Source organism: Ciconia boyciana, chromosome 6, assembly GCF_034638445.1.
Source record: "Ciconia boyciana chromosome 6, ASM3463844v1, whole genome shotgun sequence".
NCBI lineage: Eukaryota > Metazoa > Chordata > Aves > Ciconiiformes > Ciconiidae > Ciconia > Ciconia boyciana.
In genome coordinates, this window is record NC_132939.1 from 63,617,978 (window position 1) to 63,643,364 (window position 25,387).

General features: G+C 41.8%; 1 protein-coding gene across 1 annotated transcript in view; it reads left to right on the forward strand.

Annotated features, from left to right (window-relative positions):
* The window catches only part of ESR2 (estrogen receptor 2), a 35,701-nt gene extending 13,856 nt beyond the window's left edge, over window positions 1–21,845 (forward strand). Inside the window, exons 5-9 of the mRNA XM_072865475.1 lie at window positions 7,462–7,761; window positions 12,882–13,020; window positions 15,312–15,445; window positions 17,122–17,296; window positions 19,369–21,845. Of these exons, the coding sequence (XP_072721576.1) occupies window positions 7,462–7,761; window positions 12,882–13,020; window positions 15,312–15,445; window positions 17,122–17,296; window positions 19,369–19,558 (938 nt within the window). The 3' untranslated portion in view covers window positions 19,559–21,845. The remainder of the gene's footprint in view (window positions 1–7,461; window positions 7,762–12,881; window positions 13,021–15,311; window positions 15,446–17,121; window positions 17,297–19,368) is intronic.
* Window positions 21,846–25,387: the final 3,542 nt, after the last annotated feature.

Genomic DNA, 25,387 nt, shown 5'->3' on the forward strand with positions numbered 1-25,387 from the left:
CTGATGCATGGGCACATGGTGACAGACATTTAAACCAGAGAGATTTTAAGACTGTGTTTCTTGCATGAAATGTAAATGCCATTTCCTGCAGACCAGAGTGATTATCTTTCAAAATTTTTCTTGTTAGAGCCATGCTTTAATACCAGTTTTTTAGTGTAGAAAGCCATAAAAGAGTACGTTTTCTTTTTAATGAAGGCTTTTCCCCATCTCTGCTCCTTTCCCAGGTCACTTAGTGAATGCATTGGTTCACATCTGCTAAAACCCTGGATAAGATAGAATGGTTTGTAAATGCATTTTTGCTCAGTAGAGACTTGTTGTCCAGCAGAAGTGATAAAAGATCCTCAATTACCACTTTGTAGTTTATGAAAGCCCTTCATAAAAACTCTGCACTGCTGGCATCAAATCTTTAAATCCTCATTTTGCATATTATCAATAGACACATTGAGAAAAAATACACATATGTGTATGTGTGTATATAGCATACGTTTCTGGATGTAAATGTCATTAGGCAGTACATGCCATCTTTAAAACAATAGAAGGCAGTAGGAAAGTGTTGCTTTGGAGTTTCCTAGTCTGAAATTCTCTTGGATGTCATTGCATTCATAAATGTTGAGAAGTTAACCCAACAAGCCACGGGTGTTTCAGTGGAGGCTAGCTTGGGGGTGCTTTGTTTTAAGGTGATAATGATTTTTCTTACAAAATATACCATCATTGCCAAAAGCACAATGAGGGGCTTAGACACTGCATCTGCAAATTTCTCTGTAGGAAGTCTGTGCTGCCTACCGTTCCAATCAAGAAAGCTACTGCTAAATTTTGGCACTAGGACTACTAGCAATGGTAGAAAAATAATTGCAAACACTGTCACCAGGAACAAGTAAAACAGAAATACTGCAGTAAACTCTGCCCAGCAAACTTGAATAAAACAGTTCGGGATAAAATTGATCTTCTCTTGGAGCTTTCTGGTGTTTACCTGGGGAGCCTGAAATGGATTGGGCTGTTTGCCAAAGGCTGTAAAGAAGAGGGGAGCTGCTTCATCACTTAGCTGTAGCCACTCTGGGAGCAGCTATGCTCGTGCTTTTCTTCTTTGCTTCCTGAGGCTCAAATAGAGCTTCTTCCATAAGGAGTTTTGAGTTTCCCTGTTGGACTAGACTTACCTTTCATTTCCCCACCCCGCTCCTGTATCTTTTTCCCCATGTGCCAGTTCTCAGCGTGTTGAAAATGTTCCAAAGATAAAGCTCCTCTCTGCCCCCTCCCCGCCCCAAGTGAGGAGGCCGAGGCTATTAATCCATACTAAAAAGCGATGGATAGATACTGCCTTGGAATACTGGCATCATTCCACAAGTCTGCAGAAAGAAAAACAGCCTTCTCTGTGGGCCGGTATGGTTCAGGGTTTGGCTCGCTTTTTCTCCTGTGCTTGGCTGCTGCATGCAGTTTCTAGATAGCACTTTGAAATACTGTAAATTACTTTTCAGACAGAAAGTAAGTGCGAAAAAGTGTTTCATGGCATTCTTTGGACATCAGATGTATTAATTGTATTTTAGCTATTATAGAAATTACTGTAATTTCAGCTCGTGTTCTCATGTGTGTATGGCAGACGGCAGCTTCTTTGTCAGTAGGTCTGTTCTGTGAACACAGGCGTACTCACCAGAACATTTGCATTTGATTTCAAAGGTGACTGGAGTGATAATGATTTACTAATGTATACTTGAGTGAGTTTGAAGCTCAAACACTTACAAAACCTGATTATAATATATTCAGTGGTAGAATCTGCAGTTGCTGCAGAACCGGTTACTTACATAAGCAGTTGCCAGGGACCAAAATCAATATTAAGAGCAACATGCCGTAGAACTGCCCACCATAGCAGAGAGCAGAGGCATTTGCAATTTTCAAAGAATTTGTAAAGCAGGAGTTGCTTTAAAAATAGTGTTTCACTGCCAGTAATACCTGTTGTGGCTTGTTCATGGGTAAGTGAACAACAGGCTCATTTCAATGGCTTTTTTTTCAATGTGTCTTATTTCTTATATTCTTGTGATCATTTACCCATGTGGTCTATGGTGCTGTAGCTCGAGGTCTTGCCCTTAGTCCAGCATTCTCAGCTGAATACAGCTATTTTCTTGCGCAAAGAATAGCTCTAAATAAGGAGAGTGCTGTAGGAAGAATGAGGGACTTGATCATCTTGCGCACTTCTCCAATTGCCTGAATTACCTTTATATGAATTAATATTAGCTATTAAGTATAGTTAGGGCATTTGTGGTAAAGTCAGAAATAGTCCCTAATCTGGGAAGCTTTAAGTATTTTACTGCTGTGCCTTTACACAGATTGATCCACATCTCTGTGTCTAGTTAAGCCAAACATTAAGCTGGTCTACAATTATTTATAATATATAGTTTTATAAGCACTTATACATGCCTGTTGGATGCTAATAGACTTACAGGTAAAATTTCTCAGTCCTGCCTAAACTTTGGATTTGAATAAAAAGCACAGAAGTTCCTTTATGTTGTTGAAATGTTGTTTTAATTGGAAAGGCTGCTACTTTCTGATGTGTCAATTGACTAGCAAGCTTAAATGTTGTTTTCTTAGATGTGTGATCTTACAATGCACTCTTTTTTTTCCCTGTTTTTTTTTAAAACAAGCAGAATAAATTTTAATGTAGAAATAAATGGTATCTCTCTTCACTACTGATGAGCTGTGTTTTATGCACACTGCTCAGTGAATCAGCCTTCGCCTGCTTTGGCAATATATGGTGATTAAAAAGTACAAACAATGATTCAGAATCTGGTTTGGTTGAGTATTTTTTTCCCCCCTTTTTTTCATCACCAACTATATTTTTTTTTAGTAACAAGTTTTTTATGCAGAAATGTCATAACACTCCTACTTTGGCTTTCTGCACTGGAGATTATAGAAACTGTTTTTATGTTTTAAATGGAGCTTTTTTTTTTTATAATAAGTACTGGTTATATATGAAACTTGATTTAGTTTAGTTAAATAACCTATAAGTAACTTAAAGGGACTTGCTATTTCCCAGTAAGAACCCTCCAAAAGTATTGAGACCTTTAATACTGTCAATAAGTATCACAACCTGACTGAATTATTTTAAGATGGAGCATAGAGTGCAGCTACGCAGATGAAAATTGTACAAGATTGCATCAATTAGAACAGGATGCTAGACTACTATTTTTTAATATTTTTTAAAATTTTACTGATTTCTTTGATCTTCATTAAAGTACCTGGTCACTTACCTGTGTGTTTATATTTTGGATAGGCTACAAAATGTTATTTAAAAATCTTTACAACAGTAAATTTGAAAGGATAACTCGGGTCTTGGCACCAAAGGCCTGATATTTTCCGTGCCACAGAGGAGTCTGGGTGACAGTGTAACAGAGCTGAGGACAGCTGATCAGAGGATGTGGAGTCCCACAAGAGTGCCCTTGGTTCACTTCAGTGCCAGGAACTGAACTAGGGTCAATGAGCTGGTTGCAAGTGCTTGCTTGACCACATGTTGCTTCTGGCAGATGTGTCCAAACTGCTGGAATTTCTTCCTCATTGTGTCATCAGGCATCTCCTCCTCTCCCCAGCTCCCTCTTAAACCAGTAGTTTTTCTGACTTTATCATTTTAGGTATGGTCCCTAACTGAACAACTTTTCCATGTCTTTAATTAAAAGATTGCTATTCCTGTGTCTTCTTTTTGGGGGCTTCACAGCTCCACCAGGTACTGGAGAATAAAATCTATGCATGTCGTGGAACAGTTGGTATTTTTTGATAGCCCAAGAAAATTTCTCCTCTGCCCTGCATCTCCCTATGGCTTTTAGTCCCTCTGTGCTATTTTTCTTATTCTGTCCTTCAAGATGCCCATGTTCAATGTGCTTCAGTTTTCTAAATAGTGGAAACGATGTGAGGTGTTGCTTCTTGCTTTAGTTCAGTTCTCTCCTGGTGGTTATGGTCTCTACCATGCACATTCATATGGAAATCAGAGCCCTGGAGATCTCTGTAGGTAGACCACCCTGATACCTAGGCATTTCCTCATCTGTCTCCAGTTGTACTTCTGTTCCAGTTGCTTAGCTCACTGTCGACCTTTCCTCTTTGTCTTCCCTGATGGAAAATATTTACATACTTTCTGTGCATGACATGACTTCAGAACAGGCTGCAGCCCACTGTGCCATTCTAATGTTTTTCTGAAGCTGACAAAGCACTTTAAGATTATCCTCTTGACCTTTGTGCATTAGTCCAAAATGAGGCTTAGCAACAGAACTCACTACATCATCCAAGTGTCTTTGTAGAAATTAGTCTATACCTCACTGTCCTTTGACTCTCTCAGGAAGAAAAGTATTTGCCCAGACAGATGGTTGAAGAAATTGCTCTGTGACTTGTGTAGTTCTACAGGTAACCTTTTTTTGGGTATCATCAAGTCTGATTTCATGAATCTACCATAAAATAGTGTCTCCAGCTCTGATTGTCTCTGCTGGTATGTTATCTTTCCCTAAATGCTGTTCAGCTGCTTTGGCAACTTCTAGCTAGATGTCATTCGGCTAAGCATTTGGTTCTTCAAATCATTGATTGTTTTCCTTCAATTCATTATTTGTACAAATGTTCTGTCAGTACTCAACCCATTTCATCCTTCCTATATTCCTTTTAAGGACGCAAAACCATCCTTGCCCAAAATGGTACTGACTTTAAGCTGGACTTCCAGCTGATAATGCTTCCAGTTCCAACTGCCTTGTTCAACTTGGATTCCTCCATGCCTGAGGACTGTTCATTGAACCAGCTTTGCCTATTTATATTCTCCAGTCTCTTGGGTTTCCAGATAGAGGGTGTTCTCCAATATCGAGAACTTCTTTAATGGTCATCCTGTTCTCTTTTATATCTGAGGTCATTTACTGAACAGGTGGCAAGTGAGGATGATAGCAATGTGCAGTTGAAAGTTCCACATCCTTGAAGTCCTGGCAGACTTTGTTAGTCCTTATCCAGTCTTTTCAGTGCCTTCAGGTTGTACCCAGTTGGCCTTTGCATCTCACCCTCCTCATGGATTGACTCAAATGGTGCTTGATAGCTGCTGAAGACAAGACAGGACTATGACCTGAAAAGCCACCTCATCTGAGGAGCCTCCACCACTGAGAGTCTGCATTCACCCAACATCTTATTTAGCAAGACAAAGCCTTGTCAACAGCATCTGAAATTAATTTTTTTGTGCCCCTACTCCCTTTATTTTTAATTTGGCTTATGTTTGCACCTCTTTGCTAACTGAAACCCAGTACCAGAATTGCATTGCCTGGTTGGAATTTAGACAACTCATGGTCTATATAGCTCTGATGGCTATGGATGAAGAATGGTAGGAATCGCTGAGTCCAGGAGCTTGACAGAAGGGAAACTGCCACATTGCCGTGTCCCCAGGTCCAGTAGCAAGTCTGAGCGTGCATTGTTATTAGGCACATACAGGTATTACCTGTATCCACAGTCAGCCACACAGATCAGCACAGACAGAAAATACAGCACTCATGCGAACAGAAGCACCAGAAAATATATGCACATATACAATATGGATCCTTCCAGTAGTTGGGTTTAGACACTCTGTCTGTCAAATAGTTGGCCTGTGGATCCCCATATCCTGATGGCCTCTGGGTCTGCAGCCTCACCGCAGTTGCTGGTACTCAGACCTTCTCCCACACAAATGGTCACAGAAACACACATGTGCTATGGATCCCTCCAGTAACTGGCTTTAGAAAGTCAATGTTATCCAGTGGCTGGCCCCTGGATCCTCTGTTCTTCCAGGTACCTTGTGCACAAACTCTCTTGCGCGTGCACACACACACACACACTCAAATAGGTCTCTGGCAGCTGGTCCAAGCTTATGGCCCTACCAGTAGCTGACACCCAGATCCTCTGGTCTTTCTAGTAGATGGCTTGGAATGCCTTGTCCCTCCAGGTGAACTGAAAAGCCTTTCCTGTTGACTTATCTGCTGGGTGTCATGCCCAGACCACAGGCTGATCATTCTCCTTTGATAGCCTCGAGAGTAACCTAGTCAGTGTGCCGGTTGTCACTGATTAGGTTCTTGGGATTCTTCCATCTTCATCATTCCTTTGCTGCTTTGTCTTCGTGCACTTCATGAAGCCTTTAATCAAATACCCTAGTGAAGAAGAACCAGAGTCTGTGACGAGGGCAAGAAGTCTTTATGCAACACACCAAAAAGACTTCATAAATGTAGTAATGTCAAGATAGTAGCAGTAGCAGAAAGGATGCTTTTGTCAAATTAGTTGTGGGACTGAAACCAAATGAGGCAACTTATTATGCTTTAAGACTCCATGGTCTCTATGTATGCAATAATAAATGTTGGTCTGGTATAGATTTATGTTAGCACAGGCATTTTCATATCTATGAAAATTCAACCTTTGAGTATCATATGTCAGTAAAAATATTGATGACCAGTAAAAAAAATTAACTTCTGAAAGATTACAGGACAATTTAACTGTGATATTAGAAATGTTAAGTGCTGGAGGATTCTAGTCTAAGGAGCTCTTCAGTAACTTAATATTTGTAAAAATCCTGATTTTCAATATGGTACAATCATCTCGCACATTAGTTACTGCCAAGGATTATTTGTAAATCAGTAAACATAGTCCTTGTTATAGAATATGCTGAAGGGGTGAGGGAAGTAGAAGCCATGGCTGAATGTTTTAGCAAATCCCCCTACCATGTTTTTAGAGATGCTTTTAGACTCCTTCCATGGCAGCTATGCAAGAACAGGTAACAGTGGTCCCACCAATAACACTGACAGAGAATTGGAGAATGTTTGGTGTTGTCAGAATGAACAGTAAATTAATTACAGGAATTTAAAGGACTGCTCTTTGCAACAGAAATAGACTTCTGCATGCGGAACTCCAAACAGAGGGTTTGCTTCTTCTAGTTGTAGATATCTGAATTCACTTTGGGGAAACTCCTGCTGGCTTAATGGGACGTAGGGAGAAAATGGGTTGCATCTCAGTAAGTCCCTAGCTGAACACCTAGCTAGCAGTGAGGACCAGCACTGCTTCTGGCTGAGGTATTTACTCTGTATCATGGCCCAGACTTTCAGAAGTCTTTTCTTCCCTGAGTTTCTGTCAAAAACAGAATTTAAAAACAGAATTTACAAACAACTATCTTTATTTGCATTTAAAGATCTGATTTATCTCTTTTTGATGTCAATGGGAATTTTCCCATGGACTTTTAAAGTGAGTTAACTGAAGTTCAAAAATAAACATTTTTTTAACGTTATTTTTGGTTTAGTAGAATAAACAAAAGCCTCAGCTGAAGTCAGTGCAAACAAAGTTAAGTTGATGCTGAATGCTCTAGAAATTCTGAAACTTGATGTTCAATATTAGAACATCCAATATTAAAGGGTTTTTCCCCTTCTCCCCAAACATTTGGATTTACATAATGCAACACTGAGAGAAAAATACTTCAACGCAATCATGTGCCTCTCGTGTCAGGCTCAAGAAGAGAACGTTGTGGCTATCGGATCCTGCGTCGCCATCGTAGTTCAGAAGATCAGGTGCATTGCATTGGCAAAGCTAAGAAATACAGTGAGACGGCAACCCGCGTAAAAGAGATCCTGCTCAGCACAGTCAGTCCGGAGCAGTTTGTTTTAACACTACTTGAAGCGGAGCCTCCCAATGTGTTGGTGAGTCGTCCCAGCAAACCATTCACGGAGGCCTCCATGATGATGTCCCTGACAAAACTGGCAGACAAAGAGCTGGTTCACATGATTGGTTGGGCCAAAAAAATTCCTGGTAAGAATTTCAACCTTGTTTTTGTTTATTTTATTCAATGCTTTTACCATCAATGTATCATTCTCTACCCTGAAATAACAGCATAGCACAGTAAACGTGCGGTATGAAAACCTTAAGCTTTTTATCCTATAAAGTAATGGAGATTTTGTTGCTCTCAGTAATTCACCAGGATGCATTTTGATTTAGGCAACAACCTACCCCATAATTTGCTATCTGTTATTAGTCAAATACTTGTTCATTTTGCTAAAAAGCATAGTTGGTGTTGCATGTAATTTCTACCTCATCAACTGTAAATACCTGATTAATCTGATTTAGAAGGTTCATTAAAAAAGGGTATTAACTAGATTGCTATAAAAAAGAATTTAAGACCAAATTCTTTCCTTCAATCCTGATAGAAAGTTTCTAATACAGCTGATGAAAACTGAAGTGTGTCCAAGCACTGAGCGTCTGCAATTGCTTCAGTCGACATAGTTGCTACACAAGAGCATCAGATTGCAAAGTGGCACATAGTATCGATCTCAGAATTATTGTGCGCTCTCCTTCAAACCAAAAGTCAATAAGGATGCTTTTGGTTGTTGGCAACACAAAGAACATGCACTGAAGTACAACTACAAGCGTTATTGCCTTGAATGTCTCAAATGCAACCACAGTATCGTGGCAATGTACCACTTCACTTCTTACAAACTAGAAGTGGTGAGCATTTGCAATTCCTTCTCCATGAAGCGCCCATGATTCAAACAGTCAGAATAAAGAATAAAAGCCAGAATAGAAGCAGCCAGCACACAGAGAAGATAGTTGGCAAAGTTGTGGAGCAAAACTTGCTGGCTGGCATAGACTAAACCACAGGCTGCGGCCCTTTAGCGAGAGTTAAGGTGACGAATAACAGTGAGCTGAAAGAAGCACTGAATTACTGATAGACGTGGAGCAGCATGGGGCTTAATCCGTAACTTCAGATATAGTGCTCTGCTAGAAGTGATCCCCATGGCTGTGCTTACCTCGTCTGGCTAACATATTCTGCAGCGCATCTGGTAGTCCTTACCCCACGTCCATCAGGACTGAGGAACCAGCACACCATGGCTCCTCTCTTGGATTTTATGCTGAAGGCAACCAGAGCGTGCTGGTGCGTGCCCTGGTCTTGTCACGCTTGTGCACTGTAAACAGCGCTTGTGCTGCTTCAACAGGCACCTTGCAGACGTGACAGTAATCCTTATGCCTAGAAATAAACCCAGTGTGTGCGCAGTACAGGAAACAAGCTTGGTGGAGAATATTTCGTATAATCCTTAAACTAGAATTTAGGATAAGGGAAGCATACCCTATTTCAGATCTAGTTGGAGTGGCTGAAGGTGCTACCAGCTCCAGCTGCTGGACCACATCTCCTAGTTGCAGATTACAGTTTCCACGCCCCAGCCACTGTGTTGGAGGGTTCAGGTGTGATGGTTTTAGGGTGTGCAAATTCCAGGTCAGCTGCTGAGCTGCTGGGGAGGAGATGCTTGCACAGCACGAGCATCTTAAACCACGCTAGCCATTTGCAAAGTGATAGTGTTTTTGCCATTAATGTGTATTTTAAACTGAGAGCCCGAATCCTTAATCCTTATTTTTCCTGATTTAAGAAACTCTGAAAATAACTGTAAAGTAAGTAACCATAAGGTGTTAAATGGTGTCTATTGCTATAATTTCTTGTTTGATCAGAAAAAATTGATTAAAAAGTACCATTTCAGAGGAGTCCGTATATTTATGTTAATCCATAGGAAGTGAATTGTGAAGGAAAACCAGAGAAAGGCTTAGAAAACAACCTCATTTTAAGCAATATTTGAATGGGAAAACCAGAACAACCTTTTCCAGTTTCTGATTGTTCTTAATTTCTGGGGGTTTTTAACTATGTCAGCTTTAAAAAAAAAAAAACAAAACACAACCCCAAAACCTCAGCCAGTTGAGATTCATTTTTTGCATTTTTTAAAAGATCAGTTTCCAAACCAACCCCAATTTTGACATTGATCACTTTAAGTTTATTTTCAACATCTGTCAGAAATAAAAACATTTTCTTGGCAATAAGAGAACTGTGTGAAGAAAACCCGTTGAAGCAGTCAAACCCCTTCAAAACAGTTCCCGGGAATGTTGACACTTTATCGTGTATGTTTGTTTTTTCTGATCACTCCTGTTACACAGAACAGAAGTAAACACCACTTTAGAACAACGCCAAAAATAGATGGGATGTTTAATATGTACCTAATTATAAGTAATAGCACCGTATTACATGGTAGTTAGAGCATTTACTTGAATGTGGATTTATTTATTTTTTCCATTAAAATAACTGTGATGATTAAAGCTTAGGACATAGAATTTCAGTTTTCAAAAATTCTTGCCTGAAGTTAATCATCTAGGTCCATGCTCTGCTTCCTGGAGGTAGGGTCTTAGAAAAAAAAATACAGAGTTCTTGACTAACGGCCCAGTGAACAGTAATTTTACTTTCTGTAAAGCTGAATATTTGCTTTTGTGTAGCTGGGTAAGAAGCCCGTTTTCACCTCTAAATTATTATTGGATATTATTTTGACACCCACCAGAAGTGAAAGAAAATATTTTTATTTTTCCTTATAGATGCTGATGTTAACAGTAACTTTTTGCCTAAATAGGAAAGATAAATGTTTATATTTTATTTTTTTCATATTTAATATTTAATGACCTTCTTTTGGTATGAGTTTTACTCTGTGACTGTATTTTTGTCTGTACTTTCAGCTTAAGGGATTGTATTTTTGTTGTTGCTCAGTAAACGAGAAGCCAACACCTGGATTTTTTTCCTTCTGAATTCCAAGTATTTTAATTCTAAGTTGTCAGACAGCAGAACATAACTTCTATAATTGCCTTTTACTTTGTTGACCTAGTCTAAGAGAGTTCAACGTGGTTCATAGCTGAGCCGGTATTGCTAATCGATAGGATGTTGCCATAATATTGAAATTTGGATTCATTATGCAACCCAGTGTGTTGCTGGCCAGAGCAGTGTGTCTTTTGCTAGTTACTACACATCCAGCACAAGCTTTTTCTTGTCTGTCTTAGTAATTTATAATTAAACGATTAGGTATAGAGCACACAGTTTAAAGGACATGTACTACAGCCATAGAAAAACAAGTAGTTTAATGTATTCTGCAGCAAATGACATGGGACTTCTGACACTGCAATGGAAGCTGTGGTGGTGATGTGCTGTCCTCGATCTTTAAAGCATAAGATCATTAGGAAAAGGAAAGGTATAGTCCTTCTAATAGCTGTGCTCAAAGGTCATGAATCATACTGCTGGTGCTGATAATGTGAGTTTAGCAGATGACATCCGAGAAATCTGGACCTTTAAAGTATCTGTAGATTGAATGCTGGGACTTGGTCTGACATCTCACTCGGCTGAGATAGATAGTTTTTAAACCCAATAACTGGTTGTTTATGCTAGAGAAATCAGCACATGCCCGTGTAAATGTTTATTTAAATAAACTTCTGAAATGTCTTTGGGCTCTTGTTTCCCAGGAAACTGCCACTGTCAGTTTATACTATTCACACTTCCATGATTATTTTTCTAAAAGCACTTTAAAAATTATGAGTGTGTGTCTGGCAGATAATCTGTTGTTGGCTGTGGATTCTCTAGTAAATTCTGTGACAGCGAAATCCAGGAGGGAAGGTACTGCTCATAGGCTCCTCTTTACCCTTCTTATAAAATAAGGAGCAAGGCTATCCATTTCGAAAGGCAGCACTTTTAGCAATGATAAGAGAGAGTGCGCATTACCGCGTTTATGTCAACCGGGGCTGTCACTGACTGTCTTCCTGCCTAGCAGTTTAATAAGATTAAAATACATGGAGCACTTGTATGAATTACTGACAGCAGATTCTTTGACAGCACAAACGTACCGTTTGTTATTAAGACCTCAGACAACTGGCAAGAACTACGGGAAACCTGTCTCCCATGGCTAGGCTGTGTAATGATTTTTCACTAAGCAGAGTTGTAGATACCAGCTCGTCTAAAAATGAAGCACCTTTGCTAAGAGACCTATCTAACGCAGCTCTGCTCTGAAAACTGTGGCCTGATCGTGGTTTTGAACACAGCCACGCTTCGACCACTGAACTGGTTGTCATCGTGTGTGTTTCAAACCTGTGTTTCATTCCTTGACTGAGCAGTCTGCTTTCCCACTTGCATTTTGATAATTCACACTTCTGTTTTCTGTGTTTGGTTTTGGTTTTTTTTTTTTTGGCATGTGTGTTAATTTTATTTCTCTTTATTTGGCTTCTACGCATCTTTTTTCCCCAGTCTTTTTTGCAGGAAAAGGGGAAGGGAGGGCAACGACTGTCTCTCCCTTCTGGCTGGGTTGCAGTGCTATCTGACGCCTTGCTGTAACTTCTGGAGACAACTAAATGCTGGAACGGGCTTATGCACAATCACATTAATTCTGTTCTTGCTTCTAGGATGCTGTGAAAGGAGGCAATGGGGACACTAATACCTTCACCAACTACCCTTGTCTTTTTCTTTTTTTTCTGGTTTATCGCAATTTTGGGGAAGGGGGTGGCAAGAAAAGGATGGGCTGGGGTCAACACATGTCATTTACAAAGAGGATGGTAACACAGAGGCACCAATATGTGGGTTCTTTCATAGTTACCCAACAAACCCAGAAACACGCCTGTCTTATGAGATTAAAAAAAACCAACCTGCAAGCGACAACCATATGTGTTCTGGGGAAAGAACAGACTATTTTCTTGGGAGTCCTCTGCAGTGCAATGCAGTAATCTCCGACAAATGTTGAGTTTCCTGGGTGAATCCCTGGTGCCTCGCAGGAGGCGGTGGGACTGCCACCTAAGGATAGGGCAGGTCCTCTGCAGTCACTTGAGTTTCACCATCTGTATGGGAGTAATTGCACTTGAACATCACTCTGCTTTATTTCAAATGTTTGGTGGAAGATTCGACAATGATAATAACAAATATTTATGTGCCTATTTGAGATGGCGCTTCTGATGTCAGTGCTCCCTTTTCTGGCTTTCTTCACAACCCATAATTCTTTCTGTTTCTTTTTGTTTCTCATATACTCAGTCTTCTTTTTCAAACCAGAGAAGTAAACAGGTTGATTTATTTTATGTTATTTTAATCATTTTAGGCTTCATTGACCTCAGCCTCTATGACCAAGTAAGACTCTTGGAGAGCTGCTGGATGGAAGTTTTAATGGTTGGTTTGATGTGGAGATCAATCGACCATCCTGGGAAACTGATTTTTGCACCAGACCTTGTATTAGACAGGTAAGAGAAACACATTTCTTGAGAACACTTCATATTAGCATGCTTGGTGGTGGGGTAGGAGGAAGAGGATTAAGTGTGGGAGATGCTATTAACATTCTATCTAACAATATAATTCACTTGTATTTGTAACAATAAAGTCTTGAAGTTCCACATCCTTACAGGGGCTTAAGGAATGCTAAGCATAAACAGGATTGTTGAACTTGCAAATTCCTGAATTCCTGTAGCACATGACAGTGTGATGTTTCTCTGCATTTTTCACATCTTTTGCGGGTTTTGTTCCTTTTGGTCCGGGTCTCTAGATGCTGAAACTGTAGCCACATCAACACAATGCACTACATTCTCAGTTTCTCCCCACATCCCTCAAAAAATGTAGACATAGTGTCAGGCCAAATTTTAATTATTTTAAGTAGCTTTTCTACCTGTTTTTCTTCCTGCCACTAGTGCAGACTTCATAGCTAGCTATAATAATGAACATTGCAGCACTAGCCAGAAGGGATTTAAAAAAACCTAGCTTGCTGTTTAATAGTGAGAATATTTTTTTCAAGCTAAACAGGGTGTTTGCAAGTTTAAAAATTATTTCCCCGTAGCATCATGTACCAGCGGGGAAGAATATGGATTAGTAAGGATGTTTTTCTAAAGGACCTTAGAAGGATTTGACCTGGGCTTCACACTGGTAAAAAGTCAGGGAAACTACTCTCTTGGGTAGGCTTAAAATGTCTCTTAACCTTTTCAACCTGGGGAAATTCAGATCTGTACCGGTTTGTGGCATGAGCTCAATAACAGTCATCATCGTGGATACAGAAAACAAAATGGGTTAGTAAGAGAAATAAATTTAATTTATGAAAGATATGAAATAAATTATTATTTGCTCATATAAAATTCAATGCAAGGACACGCTGTGTTGTTCAATGCAATGAGAAGAAATTGCTGAAAATGTATGATACATTTAGTTCCTCGGGAGCTAGTATGTGCTGAATAGAGTGAGCTTATTTGATGCATTCCTTCATCTCCACAAGACACAGCAGAGTGGGAGCTAGCAAGCATCTGGGCATGCTGTAATTTTATTTTTTTTAAGACATGCTTATATGAAACTGGTCTGTAACGTGATTGTTTTTATCTTAGCTCACCTTCAGATACATTTCCTACATAATCTTTGTAGACAAGTACTTCTCTGATGCTTGTGTCTTTGTTTTGAAACTAGCTGCTGCCTGTCCTTCTCCGAAGCTTAAAATTCTCCTTTGCTATGAGGAACATGGGAAACTGGGCAATATTCAGGCAGCTGCCTTCTTGCAGGCAGTACTTGCTGTACCTGGTTAGTGTCTGCCTGTGCCTGCCTCGCAGCCTGAAGGCTCAGCACCTTCCTCTTGGGATCCAGTAAAGGAGTAAAGTTCTTTAATTCTCCTGCACTGCTGTGCTTAAGTCTGTCTCTTCTTAAAAACACTACAGAGAAAAAAACATCTCATATTCCAGATAGTATAAGAAGCAACCCTTTGAATACTGTGTTGTAGAGCTTAATTGCTTTTTTAGTCCAGGACATGTAAAAAAAACTAACCAAAAAACTGGAACAGTAACTTCAGTGGGTTGAAATTTGCTGCTGCTTAATTTTAAACCCATTGGAATGGCTTAGGGTTGTTTGGAGGTTTTTTTAGATCAGAAAATGGGACCATTTCTAATATCCAGAATGGAGAAAGTTGCATTCAGTAAACATTTGCAAATGTAAAAATAACCAAACCACAAAACCACCAGAAAAACAAAAATCTTTTTACATTTAAACACCTTCAAAGAAAAAGGTGCTGGGGGATGGGGGTAGAGGTTGTTTTATTCTTTAAAAATGTCTTATTGTTCCAAGAAACTTATTTTAGGGGGTCTTATTCACCAAGTCCTGAGGCCTCCAGGTACAAATAGTGAGGTCACCGGTTGGGGTATTAACTCCTTGTGAAACAAATCTGGAAAATGATTCAAGGTGGTACTGTGCCCTGTGCTACGGAGTTCCAAACTGATTATCCAGAATTATACTGGCTGTGAGGATAAAGCCTCTTACAGAAATACAGTCATACTTACCTGCGGTCAATCCTGCATGCGCTTTAAAGAGAAAATCAGTTTCTTAGAGGTGCTGACCTTTTATACCAGTGTAATTTTCAATTTAGGTTTCATGACAGAAGCCTTTGAATTTTCTCCAAGATGAGATGGATAGGCCTTTTGCAGCCTCCTTTGTGCTTTGACTTTTATCTGGCTGAGTCAGAGATCCGTAATTCTACTTTTTCAGTAAGATTTTAAATGTGTTTCCATAGGGATGAGGGGAAATGCGTAGAGGGAATTTTGGAGATCTTTGATATGCTCCTGGCCATGACCTCGAGGTTCCGAGAGCTGAAACTGCAGCACAAGGAGTATCTGTGTGTCAAGGCAATGATCCTCCTCAATTCCAGTGAGTATGCAGTTGACACTGAAGCTCACCAAATTGTACTTTTTATTTTGAGGGTGGCTGGGAAATCAGCCTCTAAAAATGGCAATAATATAAAACGAGATAAAGCCATTGAAAGAGAACAATAGGAAAGGACTTCAAACCATCAGTTTGTAAGGACTTCTGCTCAAGAAACTTCTAAACTGTATCATTTGCTAGATTTAGGGTCCATGTCCTGTTGTAAGAACTGCATGAAAGACCCAAAGTCTGAAAGCTTCTCACAAGGTGGGGCTCATGGCCCAAGCTGTGGCTGTGGCCTTTTCAATGAGAACTTTTGCTCACCTCTCTATGGATCCTGGTCATGTGTAAAGTTGCTGTACAGCTCTACAAACCTGTCCTTAATTCTTAATTCTAGGAAAACTAGTTACTCAACTGAGTGATGATTAATTGGGCTTAAAAGTTCCTATTTAATGGTAATTAATTGGTAGAAATGATTGAAAGTGCTCAACAGTTCTGCAAGATGAATTTCAGGATAGGAGCTTTGCTTTGCAGCCTTTTACACAAGGCAAATAGGAGTGTGTGTTTGCTAGTTTAGGGTAGTCTGCAGTAAAATAATTTTATTCCCCAGAACATGTTTTAATTAATGTTGTCAAAAAAACCCAACAGCAAAATGACATCTAACTATTTACATCTACTGTTTTCAGCGAGGAGCTGCTGCATAAGTCTTAGCCCAGTTCTGAAGGGGAATAGCCCAGCTGTTATCCCACCTGTTTATTTCAACAGACAACAAAAGCTCTTCTTTTTTTCTTAAAAAAATCCACAACAACCAACCAACCAAAAAACCCAACAAAAACCCCATGCTCATCAGCCATATTTCCTTCAAAGCCTCACCTCTCAAAAAATCTCTCCTTTCAAGTCTCCCTGCTCTCTTTTTTTGTCAAAGGTAATCTTTTACTCCTAATTTTCAAGGTGTTCTGGAGCTCTGTCCTTCCATAAGTATCTTTGGGACGATTCCCCTCCCCTCCCCCCAGGTCTCCTCTGCTCTATAATAATGTTATTGTGTGTTTCCAGACCTTCCTAGTGGTGATTTCTCTCTTCCCTCTCCATACCCCCAATCCCCTTTTCTTGCTTTTGCTGACTTTTAAGGTTTCTCACTGTTGGCAAGTGCCATATTACGGCACCCTTAGCGAGCTGTAGGGAGAGCATGGCAGGCTGGGTCTATGAGCAGCGTCTCTCACCATGTTCTCCTCCCTCCCGACGATATACTCAGAGAAAAAAGTTTTTTTTCAGCAAGAAGCTATTAGAGCAAGCATAATGCTATAATTCATAATAGTTATTAAACTACAAGGTACAGAGTGATTCAAAGGAAAAACCCCTGGAGAATGGAGAGCATGTCCATTCTCTGGACTGAAGGGTCTATGTTCAACGTGTTGTCTCGGGAGGATGTGGGAGAGTTACTCAGTTTGCAAATGATGTGGCTGTCAAAGGAATGTAAGGCTGCCAAATTCCTTTTGGCAAAGGAATGTAAGTCTGAGCTTGGTGTGGCACATGGAGCATCGTTTGTACAGTCTTGAGGGGGGGGTGTCAGGAAATGTGTCTTCTCTAATCCTGTTGAAATATTACATCAGAAAAAAATCCACAGTCGTAGCTTTTTTTTCTTCCTCATGAGCAGAGAGTAATTCTTTCTCTTCTCTGGTTAGGCATGTTTCCCTTGTCAGCAGAAGAACCTGAAAGCAACAGGAAACTGCATCACCTGCTTAATGTAGTCACAGATGCTTTGGTGTGGGTTATTGCAAAGAGCGGAATCCCCTCGCAGCAGCAGACAACTCGTCTGGCCAATTTGTTGATGCTCCTCTCTCACGTCAGACACGCAAGGTAAATTTTACAGAATGTGTGTAACGCGTAAGGTGTTAGTGTTTGTTTGTTTGTTTGTTAGAGCAACAAAGCAAGGCTTGAACTCCAGAGCACTCCTGAGAGAATCCTGGTACTGCTCTTCATCTCTGTTCCTTGTAAGGCTTTCCTTCGTAGCACAACTAAACAGGCAATATACTCAAGTACTTGCTGGCACTCAGAAGTGTTGTGTTGCTATTAAAATACTGTCTTAACTGTATTACATTAAATTGTTCATTATGTATCTGCCTGAAATGTTTAACAATAATAACACAAATTCAGCCTTTCAAAAAAACCCCCACCCAGCCATCAAAACTCTTCCGTCCAAAATAAAAGTCTCTTTCAAAACTGATCTGCAGCGTGGGCTTTGGTGGAGCAAAGTGTACTTTGAGTGCCATGTTTGTTCCAGGCCAAATTTGTTGTCTTTTATTCGGAACCACAGCATTTTTGCCAAGTGACTCGCGCTGCAGCGATGCCACGCTCCTGCTTTCCCCACGGGAAGCAGGTCCTTTGCTCCCTGCCAGTTCCTGGACCTCCTTGAGCTGCTCATCGTTGCTTGCAGTACAGCAGACACAAACGCAGAGCCCTACAAACAGATGCTTTAGTTTTCAGGCTGTTTGTAATTTTAAATTATTACCCAGAGGCTAGCTATTCACAAAGCTGTCTTATGTCTTGGCTTTGGACTGTGTGTCCAGGGAAGATGGTCCCGGGACCAAGCGGGAGCGTGCAAAGGAGAGAGGGGCATATCTGACTTTGTGTAGGGACACTGGAAGAGGGACAGCCACCTTTGCAACAAGCTTCCTGGGAGAGCGATGGCAGCAGCAGGGACCTGGCTGTGCTGAAAGGCAGCTCTTAACAGCCAGTTTGTGAACTGGGGGTGGGTTTGCGAGCTGGCCCTACAGAAGCTACAGCACCAGCCAGAGCTGGACCTGACTCACGGCTCTGATGCCCACTGGGTTGCCCACTGTGGTGTGACACCACATCACAACATCACAGGAGCTCTTGTTCTGGCATGGTGTGAATAAAGATTGTGAATCTTTGCAAAATGTTTATATTTTCTTAATAAAACAAGAGTTTTTATGCTATGCCTGCCTCAGCTGAAGTCTGGAGGCTACTTGTTGTGACCTGTCTCCTTTACGTTGCTTAGCACTGGTCAGTCAATTATACTTTGTTCTGGAAATAATTGATGCTCTCAGCCTTGATTACCAAATGATGCAGGACTCTCAAGAGTTGGGTGTAGGAGGGGGGCTGCGATTTCTTCTTTGCCATTAACGTATTTATAACTCTTGAACTGTAGCAGAACCTCATTTTTCTGGAAGCATTGTCCCCCTCCCAAACCAATCCACCAGGTCAGCTATGCATTGGCTGTCTGCTGCTATTTCCACTGTGATAAATTTGGTGTTGAGCAAGCGCACTTAGATTTCAACTCCAAAACCTTGAGTGCATCTGAAGTATATGTATGTGCAACTGCAATGGCAATAGCCATCTCCTGTTAGTCCAAATCATGATACAGCCACAGAGCGTTCAAGCTAACAAGGTGTCATGGTATCTTACTGCATAACAAAAAAATTAACTTTTAAAGCCTGTAGCCATCTGCAAGATCTGACACTGGACATGCAGAGAGGAAACAAACCGCTTGAAGTTAGCCAGGGTGGTTTGGTCTTCCTACTCAACCAGGCAGGAGAGGTAGGCAGTCACTAGAGCTACACGTAAATTCCCCTTTTGTATAAAGCTGCAGCGTGTGGGCCTCCCACGTTTACAGCATCAAAGAGGTCTTCTCTTTGATTTCAATAGGGTCGATACATCTGCATTATTTTCTGAAGTCAGTTTGTGCGGTGTAAAACAAATCTTGGTTCTCTAAATAATAAAACACTCAGCTTTAAAGTATTGGGAAGCTGTTGCTGTTAATAGTGGTAAGTGATCTCAGGGACTACAGCAGCTAAATCCTCTTAACTCCTAATAAGAAAAGGACTCTTTTGAAGCCATGAGCGTGTTTTCCTTCTCTGTCTGCACTGTTGGACCCAGATCGCTGACTTATTTTCTGTTCTCCTTCACAGTAACAAGGGAATGGAGCATCTCCTGAGCATGAAGTGTAAAAATGTGGTCCCAGTGTATGACTTGCTGCTGGAGATGTTGAACGCGCACACTCTCCGAGGCCAAAGGAAGTCCCCGGTCACACATCCCGAATTTGGCCTGTTAGAACAAACAGAGACTGGAGACAGCCTGCAAAATGGGGCAGCCCAGTAATTCTGTCGAGACCTGGAAATGTGAAGCTTGTTCAAAGCTATGGGAGAAAACAAAGCTGCTGTGATGGGACTGCCGAAGTGTGACCAAGTGCGAGTCCTCATCTCTTCTAGATTTGCACATCGGTATCTCGGGAAAGGCTCGTGGGACGCACAGCTCTGTCCGTGTTTCTGACATTATAATAGCTGCACTTTTATAGTGCCTTTTCTGAGACTCTTCAAAAACACCTTAGGAAATTAAGCCTCAGAACAGTACTGCGGGACAGGGAATTACTGCCTCTCCTTGTCAGAGGCAGGTGAACTGAGACAGCGAGACAAAGGGCCTGGTTTAAGATGACAGAAGAAGTCTGTGTCAGGGCTAGGAGTGAGCACCTAGGTCTCCGTCTCCCAGACCAAGGCTTTTAAGCGCTGACTAGATGATCTCCTCCTTCAGTGTGAGATTGTATGAAATGTAGATCAGCATCGTTTGGGACAGATCTGCTTACCTGTGTGTGCTGGTCCCCGGGGAATACCTGCTTCGCAGCCAGTCTAGATAAAGTGCCGAGATATGTACAGTGTAAAGGAGTTTCTTCTGTTCTTAAATATGCAATGGCTGCAAGGGCCTTCATTTGAAGGCCATTCAGAATAGCTTCTAGGGCCAGTTCAGAGCCTCTTCAGAAATGTTAAACCAAGCTTAAGTTTGTATATTGTGAGCCTGTTTTAACACTCACGTTATTATCTGTGTATAATTCTTCAGTGCTTTAAACAATGACCAAACTGCCTAGATATTTCAGTCAATGCTGACCTTTGAAACACGTTTTGTCTGTGAGATTAACGTGTTGTTTTATATATTTATTAATGATGTTAAATCTATTACAATATTTAGGTACAAGAGGTTGTTCTGTGAATATTAGCTGTTTGCATTTGTATATGATCTGCTAACCAGGGCTTGTGAAATCAGCTAGAAACAAACCATCTTCCCTCCCCTTTTGACGCGCATGTGGAATTGTGTCCTGCCCACCCGAAACCTCTTGCAGCCACCTTGCAGGGGGTGAGGCGGTGGACGGGAACCTAAGCTGGGACCTGCTTTTGCCTGCTGCCCCCAGGTTTGCTGCTTGCTTGTTTTCAAAGCGCATGGCACCTTATGCTGTGGTTTTCATATCTTGTATAGGATCCCTTGAAGAGCAGGGGGGCTGATGGTTCTGGCGCTTCCTTAGTTTCGCAAGTGTGATGACTTGTTTAAATTTCACTGAAGATGTAAGGTTTAAGCCCCCCCGTTGTGCTGATTTCTGCATGCGTTTAAGCTGCACTGAGCAAAAAACCCAGAGGAAATAGCCTGGCCGATGACCTCAGCGAAGAGCAGGATGGCATCATTCATTCTGGCAAGTGCCAATATCGCATTTTGATGTGAGCTAGAATTGCAATCACTCTAAATGGATATGTTTAAATATAATACTTGTACGTTCTGGGCATTTCAGGTAGGGTGAAATTAAATTGGGATCACACCAAAAGCCTATTTTGAGCCAATAAGTCTTTTGGATTAGGAACTTTGATTAGTATGCCATTTGCATACTTTGAATATTAGTCAAACCTTTGATCTTGGTGTTTTTTCAAAGCCAAGGACAATATTTTTTATAGGAGGAGCGTAAAGAGTTTTCAGTGAGTTACACAAATCTATTGTCTTGTTTTGATCTTGTACTATACCAGATGCTGCTGATGGTCTAAATTTTTACTAGCTACCTTTTTATTGTTTTTAAGAAACTGTAATATAGCAGTGCCCTTCTAAATAAGTGTAATATTTACTACAAAAAAGGGAAAAAATTGAGTACAGTCTGGAATTCATTGGTACTTTCATTTTGAGAGAAGTTCTGCAGTGAAACAGATGTGTTTCAGTGTTTCTTGGGCTTGATCACCTTCTGGCCTCAATGCCTGTTGTATTGTTCTTTTTCTGATTTTCCTTATCCTGTGTAATCTTTTTGTTTAATACAGTCTTTCAAAGAAATGTTTAAGTGATTTTTTGTTGTTGTTGTTGGTTGGTTTGCTTTAGAAGTGCTGAATTTATGTGCAATCTTGAAACAAACCTCTTGAAAAGAAAATGGGAAAGAATGGATATAAATCATAAAATTCACTTCTAAATGGAAATTTGCTCTGGACTGACTTTGTAAAAGGGCGATGCTGCAGATTTGTGCCACGTGTTGTGATTCATATATGCTGTTACTAGCACAGTGCAAGTAGGAAAATGACGTGATTTTAACAGATTTTTTTTGTCTTGTTGAACATCATTTTATTAAAAGTTACTATTAGTGTTTTAAACGGGCAAAAGCCAATAGCTGTCGACTCTCTGGATTAATGTAGCTGTGTTCGTATTTGCATAAGGAGAAGGTGCACATCTCTAAACTAGCGCAGTTTATAAACAGGGAGCTGTGTGACAAAATGACCGAACAAGGGTGCCTTCGTCTCTTGAGAGAGATGTGGGGGTTCCCATGGGTCTGTACCCCACAGACTCTCTCAGCTGCTGCATTCCTGGTGCGGAGCACGTCCCCGTCCCTGCCAGGCCTGAGCAGAGCTGCCACGCCACGCGGTTCAGTTTGGATACTGGGGGGCTTTTCCAGTTCCAGCATGAATGAATGGAGTGCTGAGGAGCTGCGAGGGCTGCGAGGAGGGGAGGAGAGCAGGGCTGGTTTATGGCTTTCCTTCACTGCTCTGCTGTACTTCAGCTTCTGCTGCTGAGCCGGGACCTGGCTGGAGGTGGCTGTTTCTACTTGAAGAAATTATGCTGCAGTTCTGGGATGGTCGCAGAGGTGAGCAAACTTGGTTCATGCAGGAGTGCCAGTTGCCATGGATTTAAAAAAAAAAGAAAGAGAGAAAGAGAGAAAGAAAGAAAGAAAGAAAGAAGCCCAAACTTTTCCTTATGTGTGCTGTTAAAAATATGCTGAGGTTCCCCTCAAGTCTGGAACTAGAACCAAGTGGTAAAACAACCTTCTTTTTTTTTTTTTTAAAGAAATGTGGTAAGTCTTGGAGCATTTCAGGCAGGTGAAATGCTTTGTCTCCAGGAATGTGAGACCTTTTCCACACCTCTGTCTTCTTGCAAATCACCCATTTTTAGTGCTGTCACGTTGCCAGTCAGAGAGGAGAATATGGGGAAAAGATGTGTTGGAACATTCGCCCTTGAGATAGTGCCCGACAGGCTGCGTGCTCCTACAAAATGTGTAGCAAACTAAGACAGGTAGCACTTAAAGATTTTTTTTCTGATAGATATGCATATTTCCATAATATGTTAATTCCTTACTGACTGAATGATGGATCATTGTGATGAAAGGAGAGCATCCTTTTAAGTGCTGGAACTTTTTCTTGTCTTACTGATGGCCTGTGGCGTATAGAAGACATTTGCTGTGTTTGCATCATTAGAGTGGTTTAACAGAGCCCAAAAATGCAGTGAGCCCCAAGAAAGTTGCCTCTTGGTCCTATTTGAGCTGTCACCAGTGATCAGCCTCTTCTGAGGTAAGAATTTTTGTCTTGTTTGGACTTTATCATAGAACCATAGAACGGTTTGGGTTGGAAGGGACCTAAAGATCATCTAGTTCCAACCCCCCTGCCATGGGCAGGGACACCTTCCACAAGACCAGGTTGCTCAAAGCCCCATCCAACCTGGCCTTGAACACTACCAGGGATGGGGCATCCACAACATCTCGGGGCAACCTGTTCCAGTGCCTCACCACCCTCACAGTGAAGAGTTTCTTCCTTCTATCTAATCTAAATCTACCCACTTTCAGTTTAAAACCATTACCCCTTGTCCTATCACTACACTCCAGTGATAAAGAGTCCCTCCTCATCTTTCCTGTAAGCCCCCTTGAAGTATTGAAAAAGCTGCTCTAAGGTCTCCCCGCAGCCTTCTCTTCTCCAGGCTGAACAACCCCAACTCTCTCAGCCTGTCCTCGTAGGAGAGGTGCTCCAGCCCCCTGATCATCTTTGTGTCCCTCCTCTGGACTTGCTCCAACAGCTCCGTGTCTTTCTTATGCTGAGGGCTCCAGAGCTGCACGCCGTACTGCAGGTGGGGTCTGACCAGAGCAGAGTAGAGGGGCAGAATCCCCTCCCTTGACCTGCTGGCCACACTGCTTTTGATGCAGCCCAGGATTCGGTTGGCTTTCTGGGCTGCAAGCGCACATTGCCGGGACATACTCAGTTTTTCATCCACCAGTATCCCCAAGTCCTCCTCTGCAGGGCTGCTCTCAATCCACTCATCTCCCAGCCTGTATCCATGTTTGGGATTGCCCCAACCCATGTGCAGGACCTTGCACTTGGCCTTGTTGAACTTCATGAGGTTCGCACGGGCCCACCTCTCAAGCCTGTCAAGGTCCCTCTGGATGGCATCCCTTCCCTCCAGCGTGCCGACTGCACCACACAGCTTGGTGTCGTTGGCAAACTTGCTGAGGGTGCACTCAACCCCACTGTCCATGTCCCCAACAAAGATGTTAAACAATACTGGTCCCAGTTACAGACCCCTGAGGGACACCATTTGTGACTGGTCTCCACTTGGACATCGAGCCGTTGACTGTAACTCTTTGAGTGCGACCACCCAGCCAATTCCTTATCCATCAAGTGGTCCATTCATCAAATCCATGTCTCTCCAATTTAGAGACAAGGATGTCATGCGGGACAGTGTCAAATGCTTTGCACAGATCCAGGTAGATGACGTCAGTTGCTCTTCCCTTGTCCACCAATGCTGCAACCCTGTCATAGAAGGCCACCAAATTTGTCAGGCACGATTTGCCCTAAGTGAAGCCATGTTGGCTGTCACCAATCACCTCCGTATTTTCCATGTGCATTAGCATAGTTTCCAGGAGGATCTGCTCCATGATCTTGCCAGGCACAGAGGTGAGACTGACTGGCCTGTAGTCCCCCAAGTCTTCCTTTTTTCCCTTTTTAAAAACAGTGGTTATGTTTCCCCTTTTCCAGTCACTGGGAATTTCACCAGTCTGCCACGGCTTTTCAAATATGATGGACAGTGGCTTAGCAACTTCATCTGACAGTTCCCTCAGGACCCATGGATGCATCTTATCAGGTCCCATGGCCTTGTGCACCTTCAGGTTCCTTAGATGGTCTTGAACCTGATCTTCTTCTACAGTGGGCAGTTCTTCATTCTCCCAGTCCCTGCCTTTGCCTTCTGTGAATTGGGTGGCACGGCTAGAGCACTCTCTGGTGAAGACTGAGGCAAAAAAGTCGTTGAGGACCTCAGCCTTCTCCATGTTGGTTGTAGCCAGGTCTCCTGTTTTGCTCATCAGGGGGGTACAGTTTCTTTCATCCTCCTTTGTTGTGCTATGTACCTGAAGAAACCCTTCTTGTTATTTTTCACATCCCTAGCCAAGTTCAGCTCCAGCTCTGCCTTGGCTTTCCTGATCACCTCCCTGCACTCATGGGCCATATCCTTATAATCTCCACAGGATGTATATCCCTGCCTCCACTGCCTATGCATTTTGTTTTTTCTGTTTTAGTTTGGCTAAGAGGTCTTGACTTTCTTGACTTAGACAAGCTGGCCTCCTGCCTCCCCTGCCCGACTTCTTGCACATCGGGATCGAGAGCTCTTGCGCCCTAAGCAAAATGTCTTTCAATATCTCCCAGCTCTCATTCACTCCTTTGCCGCTGAGGGCAGCTTCCCAAGGGATCCACTGCACCAGTGCCCTAAACGGCCGACAGTTTGCCTTTCTGTGGTTTAGGGTCCTGACCCTACTTTTCACCTGTCTTGTACCCCTCAAGATTGAGAATTCCACCAGGGCATGATCGCTGCAGCCCAGGCCACGTCCAGTTGTGACCTCTCCAATAAGTTCCTCTGCATTAGTGAGCAACAGGTCCAGCA